The sequence below is a fragment of the Chaetura pelagica genome, unplaced genomic scaffold (genome assembly GCF_000747805.2).
Source record: "Chaetura pelagica isolate M959 unplaced genomic scaffold, ChaPel_1.0 scaffold143, whole genome shotgun sequence".
Lineage (NCBI taxonomy): Eukaryota > Metazoa > Chordata > Aves > Apodiformes > Apodidae > Chaetura > Chaetura pelagica.
Window position 1 is genome coordinate 1,271,975 of NW_009952701.1, and position 12,479 is coordinate 1,284,453.

The window sequence follows — 12,479 nt, forward strand, 5'->3', positions numbered from 1 at the left end:
GTTGTGGCGTGGGAGGGAAGGTCTGTCCGAGGGAGGAGCGGAGGGCGGGAGGGGAAGGGCCTGGCCGGGCTGTGCTGAGGGAACAGGCCGCGGCTCCTCGTCCTGCAGCCCCAGGGGGTCCTGACATCCTGAAATCCGTGTTAAATTCCCCAATATGCCTTTGGGAACGCGTGTCGTACCCTATTTCACATTCCCGCGCTCTGTGGCATCAGCTGTCACTTCCCCGTTGGATGCTGCTCATGCCTTGGGGCTTCCAGCTGTGGTACCTGTGGAACAGAAGGCGTTTTAACTCCACGTTTTTGAGTCTCTCTTGATTTAGAGTTTGGGATAAAAAGAAACCAGCCCTGGTGCATGTGGCTTGCCTGGACATACAGCCCTTGCCTGTGTGTCCGCTGCAAAATGTGTCCAGAGGAAACAAAAAAAGAGGAGTAAGAGGCAGCTCATCAGGTGCAAAGTTTCACAGCAGCTCTGGATCTGCCACAGTGCCTTGTTTACTTTTACTATTTAATGGCTTGAAATTTGTAAGGGTTGTTTTTGCTCAATTTACCAATGATAAAAGGATGTGAAGTAACTGAAGTGATTTGCATTGTGTTTTATTTGCCAGTTCTTAAAGAGACAAAAAAAAAAAGTTGGGGTTCAGGACTATATCCAAGAATAACATCTCTTAATCTGTTTGCAGCTTAAAAGATGAGATCACGTCTGAGAAACTGTTAGGGGTGAAGTTGTGGATTACAGCAGGACCAAGAGAAAAGTTCAGTGCTGCTGAGGTAAGAAGCTACGAAGTGTTTGCAAAGAAACCACACTTTAAGAGCAGCACAGAAGACTTTGCAATAGAACTGTTTTATATTAATTTACACAAGTTGAAATTAGAATGCATTTCTGGTGGGATCAAGTTCACTGCAGGTACTCAGGATCATTTTCCCTATCTCAGTAGAACTTCCTGGAGTTGTGTGTGTAGCTTCTTTCACAAGTACTTTTTTTTTTTTTTTGATCTTTGTCTTCTAGTTTTCAGTTCTGAAGACATTCCTGGAGGATGGTGGAGCCATCCTGGTGATGCTAAGAGAAGGTGGAGAGTCCCGATCTGGCACAAATATTAACTTTTTGCTGGAAGAATATGGCATCGTTTTCAACAATGGTAATGGGGCTCATGGGTAGCTTTAATTCTCCCATTTTCAGCAAGATCTAAAGAGCATGTTCAGCCTTTGTTGGTATAATCCAAGCAGATCCCTCTCTCAAATTACCTTTGGGCCTAAGGGATGTTTTTTCTTGAAATCTACATGTACATGACAGTGTAATACTGAAGCATCAAGTGCTTTCCATGGACACAGTACCTTGATAACAACTCAGCCATCTCCACTATTTTGCTGTAGTTGTCAGTTTTCATGTTATTTACTAACAAAAAAATAATTCCAGTGACATTTCTGGGTTAAAAAGCATTTAATTTCACACATATTTTCCAGACATTTTAGTGGTTGAATCACTTTATACTCACCCCAAATAAACTGACACTTCACTTTATTTAGCAGGCCAATAAAGTGCCACTCATTTGGTTTTGTCCTGCCAATGTGAAAATCTCCAGCTGTGTTTCAATGTACATAAAATATTTTTAAGGACTTTGGTGGCATTTCTAGACTCTGCCTTTTTTTGGAATCAACTATTACACTCGTGGTTTTGGAGCATGTATAAAAAAAGAAATTGAACTTGTAAAATTTTGTACATATTCTATTAACTGGATCATCTTTTTTCATCTGCTTTGCTGAAGGCATTGAGGAGTGCTTATTTTCATCTTTTAATTTGAATTTGCAAATATATGCTATTTTAATATCTAGGTATCTAAAGGGAAACAATAGTGAATGTTGATTTGAATTCTTTTGGGAGCCACATGCCAAGCTTTGTGGTGGTAGAAGCAAACACCCAGGGAATCCAAGAGCTAAATTGATTTTTCATTGCTATGAATGATCAACACTCTGATGTAAATGTATCATATTTTTTCTCTTTCATCAAGATGCTGTAGTACGAAACGTGTATTACAAGTACCACCACCCAAAAGAAGCACTTATCTCTGATGGAGTTTTGAATAGGTAAATATTTGGGGTATGTAAGTCTTTACATTAAGCTCTGTATAATCCCTAGTGTTTTCAGTAAGTTTTGCTCTTGCAGGGGAATCAGTGAAGCTGCAAGAACACCCCTGCTTGAGACAGCAGATGAAGATGGAAGTGGACGTAACTCACAGTAAGTCTTTTATTTGGAGGAAGCTGATGTGAAAAGATGTAGAATAACTTGGAATGAGCAGGTTTGCAATCTAGCAGGAGTGTGTTAGGCTTGTATTTTGGTTTTCTAATGTGTTTCTTATGTCAGTTTCTTACTCCTCAAACTTATATCTGGAGAGGCGAGTGTGTAAGTAATGCTTGATAACCAGTGAAGGAGCAGGAGGGATAAGTTTTGAAGGTAATAATTACTCTTCTGCTCAGATCTTTTTTGCCCCTAGTCTGTGGATTTGAATTTGATTAATTATTTTGAGTAAACTCTAGACAACAGGGTGTTTGGCTACTGGCATGAGCAGCCCTACATCTTTGTAAAGTGACTCAATCCAGGGTAAGATAGATATTTATTGTAATTTTTGGCTTTTCATCCCTCTGAGCTGCAGAGGAGTGAAGCAGCATTGGAAAGAATGCAGCTTTTCTGTAAATAACTATAAATGTTTGTATTCTTTCTTACAGCTAGTTTTTAGACTAATAAATGACCATGTGGTTGATTGATTGCAATATAAAATGTAAGTGTAAAAACACTTCATGTAGTTTTGTTCCGGAATATATATTCATCTGTGAATTAAATGCCCCTACCCTTCTCCCAAGTACAGAACTGTGCAAACAGATACCAGGAGTGTTCTCTGATCCTTATTTAAGAAAAATTGTCAGCCTGGAAAAATCTCTAGAAAGAGACAGACGTGCCATTATAATGATCTGAATGTTCAAAACGATGCTCCTTGGCACTCTGCCACCAGTGCACAGTGACAGTTTTAGGGACACAAAAGGCAGTTCAGGGACACAGACTTGAGTTTTAGAAATCTGTCCAGCCTACTTGATACCTGTGGGTACTTAAGGACTTCCTGTGTTCCCTGCAGAGCACTGACTTTTGTGTATCCATTTGGTGCCACACTGAACGTGATGAAGCCTGCAGTGGCTGTTCTGTCAACAGGGTCTGTCTGCTTCCCACTCAACAGGCCTGTTCTTGCTTTCTATCAGCACAAGGTATGATCCTTCCTGTTACAAACCAAGCATCCTTCCCCTGCCCCACACAAAACCTGTGTTTTCTGGACCTACTTACAAACCCACTTCTATTTTTGATTAATCCATCTAATTTTGATAAATTGTTTGCACCTCCATGAAGTGTTTTGCATAGGTCAGTCACTACAGTGTAACAAGTTTGTGCAGTGGAAGCCAAGTACATATCAAACTGATGGTGCTTAATTTGATAGAATCTGTGATGGGAATGTCAAATAGATGGCATCCTTTTTACTTTCTAGCTTAAGGAATTTATAGACACAAGGGTAGAAAGTGAAGCCAGAGATAGAGATTGTCTCTCAGGCAGAGCAGAGAAACTGGGTAGAAGGAAAAAAATATCTCTTGGGAATGAAAAAGAGATACGGTGAAGACTAGTAACAAGTGAAGGGAAGCAGGAGCAGTGGATAGCAACCAGTTATGCTGTGTGGGTGGAGCATGTAGAATTCGGGTTAAAACCTTGCAAAACATGGATTATGAAAGATCAGAAATTTGTTAAAACTGACTGGAAGTCTGTTTGTTGTACCTTTGAATTCCTTACAGCAGCCTTCATGGCAGTACTATGCTTTGAGTTTCACAGTTGGTGCAGGGAGCATTACAGGGTTCCTGGTTCTGTTGAAAACTTCACTATTTCTTATATATCTCCTCACGGAAGGATTGAGGGGTAATCTTAGAGAAGAATTCCAAAGATGTTTCATGAATGCATTTTCATGCATCTTTAATTTAGCTGAATTAAAATATCATGACCTGAGTATTTTGCATTTTATCTTACAAATAATAAAACTACCAAACTGTTTTCTCATTCCCTGACATGAATCTACTCTTATGAAGTGCAAATCAGTATTTTTAAATAAATTTATGAGCCCCAAGAGCATCTACATCTATAATGCTGCTGTGAGCTTGCCAAGTTTGGAGCTGCTTTTGCCACTACTTAGTCCAAAAGTTTCAATTTCTTTAAATCACAAATACCTCTAGAACTGTGATTTGGAAGGATGTTTTGTATTCTTTGTTGATAGGATCAAGGTGGAAAGTTGGCAGCACTGGGATCTTCCCACATGTTCAGTGATCAATATTTAGATAAAGAAGAAAACAGTAAAATCATGGTAAGTTTGTGGATCTTCACAGCACTTGCAAAGAAATCCAAGCTCACTATCTTCATCTTGGAGCAAGACAGTTAGGAAATTTAGTATAGAGATTCTAACAGAATACTAACATCCTGAGAAATTTGCTAGAGCAGAACTAACAGGAAGGAGTTTTTGAAGATACAGTTTATTATTTATGTCACAGGACTCTGAAAAGCTTCTCCTACTTCTGTTCACCACTTTATTGTTATTAATATTTAAATATTCAGTAGAGAGGATTTTTGTAGGCTATTTTTTCTCAGCTTTTTGAGTGCTTAATGATGGCTGCTGATTAATAATAAACCTTTGCATATATATAGCTCCTGATGCTGAGGTGTTGTAATGTGCTTTCCAAAGTGGGTATGGAATGTTGTTCTGTGGAAGAAGGGGAGTTTCCTACTGAGATGTTCCTGAAAGCATGCACCTCACACAAAGTGTGCTCGTTGCCATGCCTTATTGCTTCCATATCTAAATACAAATAAAGTTTGTCTTTTCTTCCTAGATATTCTTATTTTATAACCCATTTTTCTTCTTTTTCATGCTGTGTAATTTAATAGATTTAACAGGAATGCTTAAGCATAATACAAGGTTACTTGGCTCCTCCTGAAAGTAACTTAAGTTTTTCCCTCCTTCAGGATGTGCTTTTCCAGTGGCTCACAACATCAGATATCCATTTAAACCAGATGGATATGGAGGACCCTGAGGTAAGAGCCTTCAGAAGGCAGTAAATAATAGTGTGATCTAGCAGCACCAGTTTTGGCAAAACAACTATTTAGCACAAAGTGGTTAACAGCTAAATGAAGGCTGTTGTTCTTCAGACCCTTTATTCGGGGTCTGAGATTGAGTCAACAGAGGGATTAGGCATAAAAAATAATGGTATTGTGTCTCTGTCAGGCCATTCCTTATCAGATTTCATTTATCAAAGTCTCCTCCCAATTTGCCCACATTTATGAGATCAACTCCAGCAGAATAAGTTTGCACTTTGCTCTGAGCCCTCAGGCAAGAGGAATATGCATGAAGTGAAGGCAGATTTTCAGTACATGAGTAGGGATCAACCTGTGTCTTCATTTACTTGTTTTTTTTTTAAACTAATGTGTGCAAATGCTATTTTTATTTGGAGATACCATATCTGATGAAATAGTATACTCTGTGTGCATCAAGAGAACATTAGTCTTGTACAGCTGACAAGTGAGCTTTTAAAATTTAAAGTAATTGATGGAAATCTAGACACAAAATCCATGTGGTGAGGGAACAGGGTTTGCAGAGTCTACTAATCTAGTAACCTGCACTGCAAAGGGTCATACCTGATAAAGAGTTAAATAATGATTTCTAGATTTTTTTTTTAGGTGAGATACAAACTAGAAGAAGGGTATGCCCATGTCTTGGTGTTTTTATCCCACGGGTGTGTGTATCTCTGTGTTCAGATCTCAGACTATACGATGCTCCCCGACACGGCCGCACTGTCTGAGCAACTGCGAGTCTGTCTGCAAGAGGGAGATGAGAACCCCAGAGACTTCACAAAGCTGTTTGATACATCCCTTTATCAGCTGGATACAACTGCCCTCCCTTCAGTTATCAAGTCAGCAGCTGTGATTCTTGATTTATTCGTTTTTCCATTGTGCATTCTGCATTTTTGTTTGTGTTTAACTGTGTCTGCTGAAGAGCAGAAGGGACTGAACTGCAGGCAGCATTCTGAATATGGAAATACCAGAAGATTCATTTGTGCAGTGTGACAGTCAAGCTGCCTCGTTTCTTGTCTTAGCTGTCTTCTGACACTGTTTTTTCCCTTTTTCTGGCTATTGTTGATTCAGTGAACTGGTGTGTTTAGTAGAACTACCTGCAGTGATGTTGGGTACTTTCTGCAGTGATAACTGAGAGCTGGGGTGTTTTTTTCCCACGTTTGAACTACTTGGCATTTACTGAAGCTGCTTTTCATTCATCTTGGCATTTCCTAGTAATTTTGTCATGAGATTCACCTACTGCTCAGTTTTACTAGTTTTGTATCATTGTCCCTTGTAACACGTCTGCTACCAGATCATGTTTGAACATGTTGAATAGTAGCAGGCTGAACACAGATCCCATGAAACTCCTCTTTCTTGTGGACACTTTCTTCTTACTCTGTATTTCTTGTATTTTCACTAGATGTAAATTCCTAGTGGGATCTCCTTTCTCATCCCAAAACAAATCACTTTTGAAAATAGCTTTAGGTTATGGACATCCTGAAAAAATTTTTGAAATCATAGGTCTGTTCTTTTTTAATTGGATCTTCTTCCTCATGCACATTCATCCCTTTAAAAGTTGCATTTGAAGAACTGGGGTGTGACTTCCTTCTTTTTTATCATCTTAAATATCCAACTACTGTTATCTTCTTCTCTGTCATAATTTTAACTAATTTGCTTGCTGTAGAGGTCAGTTACTACTGATGCATAGTTCTCTGGGGCCCTTCTAAAGTTAGACATCCCATTTTTTTAATGCTATGACTGTGTATAATATTGACCCTGGTGTCTTCATAAAAATTAATCTCTATGGCCTTTATTGGATGCAGGTGGATGCAGGCTGTTGGATCATTTCTCCTCTCATACTTTGTCTTCTTCTGTGCTGCAGAGCTTATGAACAACTTAATGTGAAGCACGAGACCCTCCAACTCATTCAACCTCAATTTGAGACTCCACTACCTGTCCTCCAGCCAGCTGTGAGTAACCTTCTTGCTGATATAGCACGTGGAGAACCCTTCTATAAGAAAATACCCTGTTAATGTGAATATGTTTCCAAGGTGGGAGCTTTTATGGTGAACTTAGTATCTCAGTTATCACCTGGATCTCATGGAGCAAAACTGCAAATGCAGTATGTGTGATTGTGATGGTAGGTGATCATTCTGGCACACTTGTGACTAAACTCTTCTGGAAAACTCAGTTATTTTTACAAAATACAAGTTGAATTTTTAAAAAACTGTTAATACCCCTGTGCTGTGGCCTTTGGTGTTGCTTTTTTACTTTCATAAAGTCAAAAGTCCAGTCTAAATCCAAGTCTAAATTCAAGTGCAATCTAGGTCCAAAGTGTTGTCTTATAGATCTGTAGAGTACAAGAAAAATATTTGGCAATAAACCATGGTAATTCTTCTCTTCAAGGTTTTTCCACCTATTTTCAGAGAATTGCCTCCTCCATCTCTGGAGCTTTTTGACTTGGATGAAACTTTTTCCTCTGAGAAAGCTCGTCTTGCAGAGATTACAAACAAATGTAAGTGTTGCAGGCTGATTGTTTGCACAAGTTTTTGGAGGAAAATTCATGTTATATTTAAAAATGTGGGCCTCGCTCATGAAAATCCACTGCTTTCATCCTGGGCTGAGAAATTAAAAGGCCTTGGAAATGGAAGACATGTCTTTATGTACTATGACATTTTATTTTGTTTGTTACATGACGTTTTGTTGTTTCCACCTGCTGTTCATGTATAAATTGCTTGGCAATGGTTTGCTGATTTCTTTCAGAGCTTTTTTATGCTTTGAAGTTAAAATGTTGAGGTTATTCTAAACACACACCTAAAAAGGTGAGAAAGTAAGGATGCATTATGGCTAACCCACTGAAGTTCTAGGACTTAACCTCCCAGAATGGCAACAAAAATGAGATCTGTAGGAAGGTTTTGCCCAGCTGATGCAGATATGTGTGGTACTCAACTGCTTTCTTCCTTGGGGTGCTTGTCAGGTACTGATGATGACCTGGAGTTTTACGTACGAAAATGTGGAGATATCCTGGGAGTAACGAGTAAACTCCCAAAGGAGAAGCAAAATGCCAAATATATCCTGGAGCACATCTTCTTCCAAGTGGTTGAGTTTAAGAAACTGAATCAGGTATTTTTCATAACAGAATTACAAGTGAATAGTTGGCAGTATGGGCATGGGGGCTGATAGATCTTTGTGGCAGCTGCACTTGTCACAGGTAAGAGGTAGTGATGAGTTAAGACATTAGTTGTATAATAAATTAGACTAATGAAGTGTGATCCAGAATACTTAGGACTCTTAATCTGTCTGGATTGTGTAGTGCTCAATTTATTAAGTCTCTCATTTATTTTAATTGGGGGATTAATGCATGCAAGTGTAGTTTCAGTAATTTCAGCTGAATGCAGGTCTTTAATGGCACATTGTATAAGAGTAGCGAGCCCTTGGGAGTGCTCCCAGTGCTTGCTCATGGTGCAGTGAGTGTGAAACCAGCCTTGTTACTGTGTTGAAAGAATTCTTCATAGTAGGTTTGATGCTTCCAAGTCTGTCTGGAGCATATTGGCAGATCAGCTGTTTCTACTAACAAGAATTCCCTGTTTCTCAAGTAGTCTTAGTTGCAACAAAAATCTGGCACTTCTATGCTATTGGTAAAATGTTTTTTTTTCTTTTTTCCTCCTTTTCTCATATCTAAGGAACATGATACTGACACGAGTGAAGCTGGATTCCAGAATGGTAACTGAGACCTGGCTTTCCCCCATTTGAGATACAACTTTTAGCAAAAACTCATTTTTCCATTTTATCTTTTTTTTCCAACCTCTGTGCTCAGTACATTGATTGGGACTGTCTCAGTAGTTCACTGAATGTTTGGATCATTTCTGTGTGGTAGTTTGAATAATGAATGCCTTTTGAGGAACGGCTTGTCTTTTGCAAGCAACTTCCAAATAATTTCCTATTTTTCTGTTTCTTTATTGAAACTGTAATTTTGTAATATATGGGGAGGGGAAAAAAAAATCTTGTACTAAGAAAATGTGGATTGGATCCTTCTTTCTGGCTCTAGTATTTATTTAAGGCTTAGTATTTAAGTGAGGCTTACTCTGAGTTCTGGTGGACATTAGCCCTTAATTGCACTGTGAAAAAGATTATTATTTTGATTTCTGAACTGCAGAGAGGAAAATACAGCCATAAATACAGGAGCTGCTGAAAATATGCTAGTCTGTCACCCCGAAGCAGTCTCCTTTTGGTCTCTGCCAAAGTGAGGCAAGGAGAGGTGGGTTTGTTACAGTAGAAGGAAAACTTTTCTTCCAAGGGTGGGGAAGAACTGACATTAAGCAACAATTACATTGTTGGAGATCTCTGCCTCATATAAGACTGAAAAGGCATCATTTTGAAAAGAAGGGAAAGCGTTTGGATGGAAAAGACTTTAAGTTTTAATGGATCATTATGAAGAAAATGTGATACTGTGCAGAAGCAGGAATATTTTTACTGTCAGTTGTTTTATACCTAGCCCATTCCCAGAGATAGTGAGCAAAGTAATGCACAAGGATGGAAAGTCAAGTGAAATTCTTTGACCATAAAATGCTGCAGCTTAATGCACGGCAGAAGTAGAAGCAAGTATGTGTGTGGTGAGAAGAGAAGATTTGTCAACATCATTAACACTGTCTGTTTTCATTGCAAGGAGTATTTTTTGCATCAGCACTGTGACTTGGATGTCAGTCTGGTGCTCAAACTGTGAAGTGTAAATTCTTCCCCCCCTCGAGCGTCTCTGCAGCCTTTGTGACACCTGTGCTTTACCTTGCTCTGCCTTGGTTTTTAATGTCAAAGCTGCTTTTTTTTTCCAAAAGACCTGTTTGTCTTTTATCCCACCAAAATAAAAAAATCTTTCATTTTACCTTGCTTCATGCCAACTTGGTGCAGGTTTTTCTGCAGGAGGTGCCCCAAAGCATCTGCTCGGTTATTGACCAGTTGTGGGGTGCTGGTATCATCTTAGCAGAGGAGGTTCTATCTCTGCAGATGTGCCTTTTTCATAGCAGAATGTTTGCAAATTTTTATTTCTTCCTCTTTCATGTATTTGTCTGAAAGGACATGGTTGTGTTTGTCACACAGCACACTTTGTACATTCCAGCTACAGATTTACACAATAAGCTTCATCTTTCCCCTGCAGTGCCAATACCAGTCAACAACTGCCTGATCCTCTTCCTCATTGTAGATCTGGTTTCTACCGTTCTGTGGTGTTTATACTTCAAACTGTAAATACTTTATCTTTCCAAGGCCTTTTTCTGAGTTTTGTCACCTGTTCCTGTAACATGGCCTAGAAAAAAATCATCTGAGCAGCTGAAGAATACAAGCAGCTCCCTGTTTACTGTTGGTCTGTACTGTCTCTCTGACAGCTGAAGTAAAATAACAGATTTTATTTATTTTTTTTTCACTGAATGGAGTTTTTTTTGGCCAGAAGCTCTAGTGTGAAGTATATGTGGAGACCATAGCTTCCACATCTCTTTCCAAGCTGTCCCTTTGGAAGGATTTAAACTGTTGTTTTGTAAACAGAAGTGCTTGCTTTGGTCATGGGAGCGTGATCCACATGAAGTTTAGAGCTGATGGACAAAATTTTGAAGGAGTGAAAGTAGGTGAGGGCTTTTAAGAAGTGAGTCTAGACTAGTGGGAGGTTAGGCAAACAGTTAGCCATGGAGCTTCTGTATTAATGAAGTTACTGCTCTAATTCACAAAAGTTGATTCTCAGCAACTCTTGCTGCGTTCCCTTTTTTGTCTGTCCTCTCAAGCAGGATAATTTCTCCTCTCTTAATTTATCCCTAAAAGAAGAGAGGGAAGTGTGTAACGGTTCTCCAGCAAACTGGAAATGCCCTGAAAAGTGGTTTCCACAAGTAATTCTCTGTAAGTGGAGAGGAAACAAAGGCAGGAGAGCGAGCGGCTGCGTGAGGTGGGTTGCTTGAACAGCAAAGAAAATGTGTAACGGGAGGGGTGGGCTCGTTGCTTTCGCTCGGGCCGGGATATTGACGTGACAGAGTCAACCGGCAGTGCTGAATTCCTGCAGCCGGGATGAGGATGGGAATCCTGGATGAAAGGAGCGGCGGGACCCGCCCGGGGGGCGGAGACCATAGCTTCCACATCTCTTTCCAAGCTGTCCCTTTGGAAGGATTTAAACTGTTGTTTTGTAAACAGAAGTGCTTGCTTTGGTCATGGGAGCATGATCCACATGAAGTTTAGAGCTGATGGACAAAATTTTGAAGGAGTGAAAGTAGGTGAGGGCTTTTAAGAAGTGAGTCTAGACTAGTGGGAGGTTAGGCAAACAGTTAGCCATGGAGCTTCTGTATTAATGAAGTTACTGCTCTAATTCACAAAAGTTGATTCTCAGCAACTCTTGCTGCGTTCCCTTTTTTGTCTGTCCTCTCAAGCAGGATAATTTCTCCTCTCTTAATTTATCCCTAAAAGAAGAGAGGGAAGTGTGTAACGGTTCTCCAGCAAACTGGAAATGCCCTGAAAAGTGGTTTCCACAAGTAATTCTCTGTAAGTGGAGAGGAAACAAAGGCAGGAGAGCGAGCGGCTGCGTGAGGTGGGTTGCTTGAACAGCAAAGAAAATGTGTAACGGGAGGGGTGGGCTCGTTGCTTTCGCTCGGGCCGGGATATTGACGTGACAGAGTCAACCGGCAGTGCTGAATTCCTGCAGCCGGGATGAGGATGGGAATCCTGGATGAAAGGAGCGGCGGGACCCGCCCGGGGGGCAGAAGGGGCCTGAAGGGTGAAGGAGGATGGTGTGATGGTTTTCCTCCAGGATCGTGTAGAGAGGTCTGGGCAGAGTTTGGAACTGAACCAGTTCCTACCAGATTTCAAAAGCTGCCCTTCCCCTGTGCATTCAGCAATCTTCTTCCAGGTAAACATCCTCATGCTTATTCCTAATTTTGAAAGCAAATGTCTTCTCCTGTGAACTCTCCTCACTATCCCAGCTGGAAGCTGCAGAAGGGAGGTTCAGTGTTGTAAGGTTTGCCCAGGTTTTAGGAGAGAATGGAAACTCCCATGAGTGGGGCAGGAATTAAGTGGAAAACTGAAAGAAAGCAGGAGACATTCCCTGGCTCTTTCTTGCCAGGGCATAAAACTAAATGTGCCCTATAGTGAAAATAGCCTCCCTGCCTGCTCTAAAAGACTGAGAGCAGAATGAAGAGGAGGCTGCTTCTCAGAGAGGACAGAAGAGAGGTGTCTTTCATATCCTGCTTTGCTTCAGGACAAAACTGTGATAAACCACCATGAAGCAACACTCCTGTGATGCAGGAAGTGGCCAGAAGGGTTTGCAATGGATTTTAAATCTCTTTGGGCAATTTTGCTTGCTTATCTCTTTTTGTGAAAAACTGTTC

At 40.3% G+C, this 12,479-nt stretch overlaps 1 protein-coding gene across 1 annotated transcript; it reads left to right on the top strand.

Annotated features, from left to right (window-relative positions):
- Positions 1–230: 230 nt before the first annotated feature.
- On the top strand, positions 231–9,142 carry IFT52 (intraflagellar transport 52). The gene is made up of 13 exons (XM_009994057.1): positions 231–262; positions 680–767; positions 1,006–1,135; positions 2,006–2,081; positions 2,161–2,232; positions 3,125–3,251; positions 4,298–4,384; positions 5,038–5,106; positions 5,827–5,981; positions 7,007–7,094; positions 7,531–7,639; positions 8,102–8,247; positions 8,808–9,142. The coding sequence occupies exons 1-13, from the start codon at positions 231–233 to the stop codon at positions 8,853–8,855; spliced, it is 1,227 nt and encodes a 408-aa protein (XP_009992359.1). The 3' UTR covers positions 8,856–9,142.
- Positions 9,143–12,479: the final 3,337 nt, after the last annotated feature.

Coding starts and splice junctions, on each gene's coding strand:
- IFT52 (XM_009994057.1), top strand. CDS start 231: ATGCTGCTCATGCCTTGGGGCTTCCAGCTGTG. Junction 2,233..3,124: donor GGAAGTGGACGTAACTCACA/GTAAGTCTTTTA, acceptor TGTTCCCTGCAG/AGCACTGACTTTTGTGTATC. Junction 7,640..8,101: donor TGCAGAGATTACAAACAAAT/GTAAGTGTTGCA, acceptor GGTGCTTGTCAG/GTACTGATGATGACCTGGAG.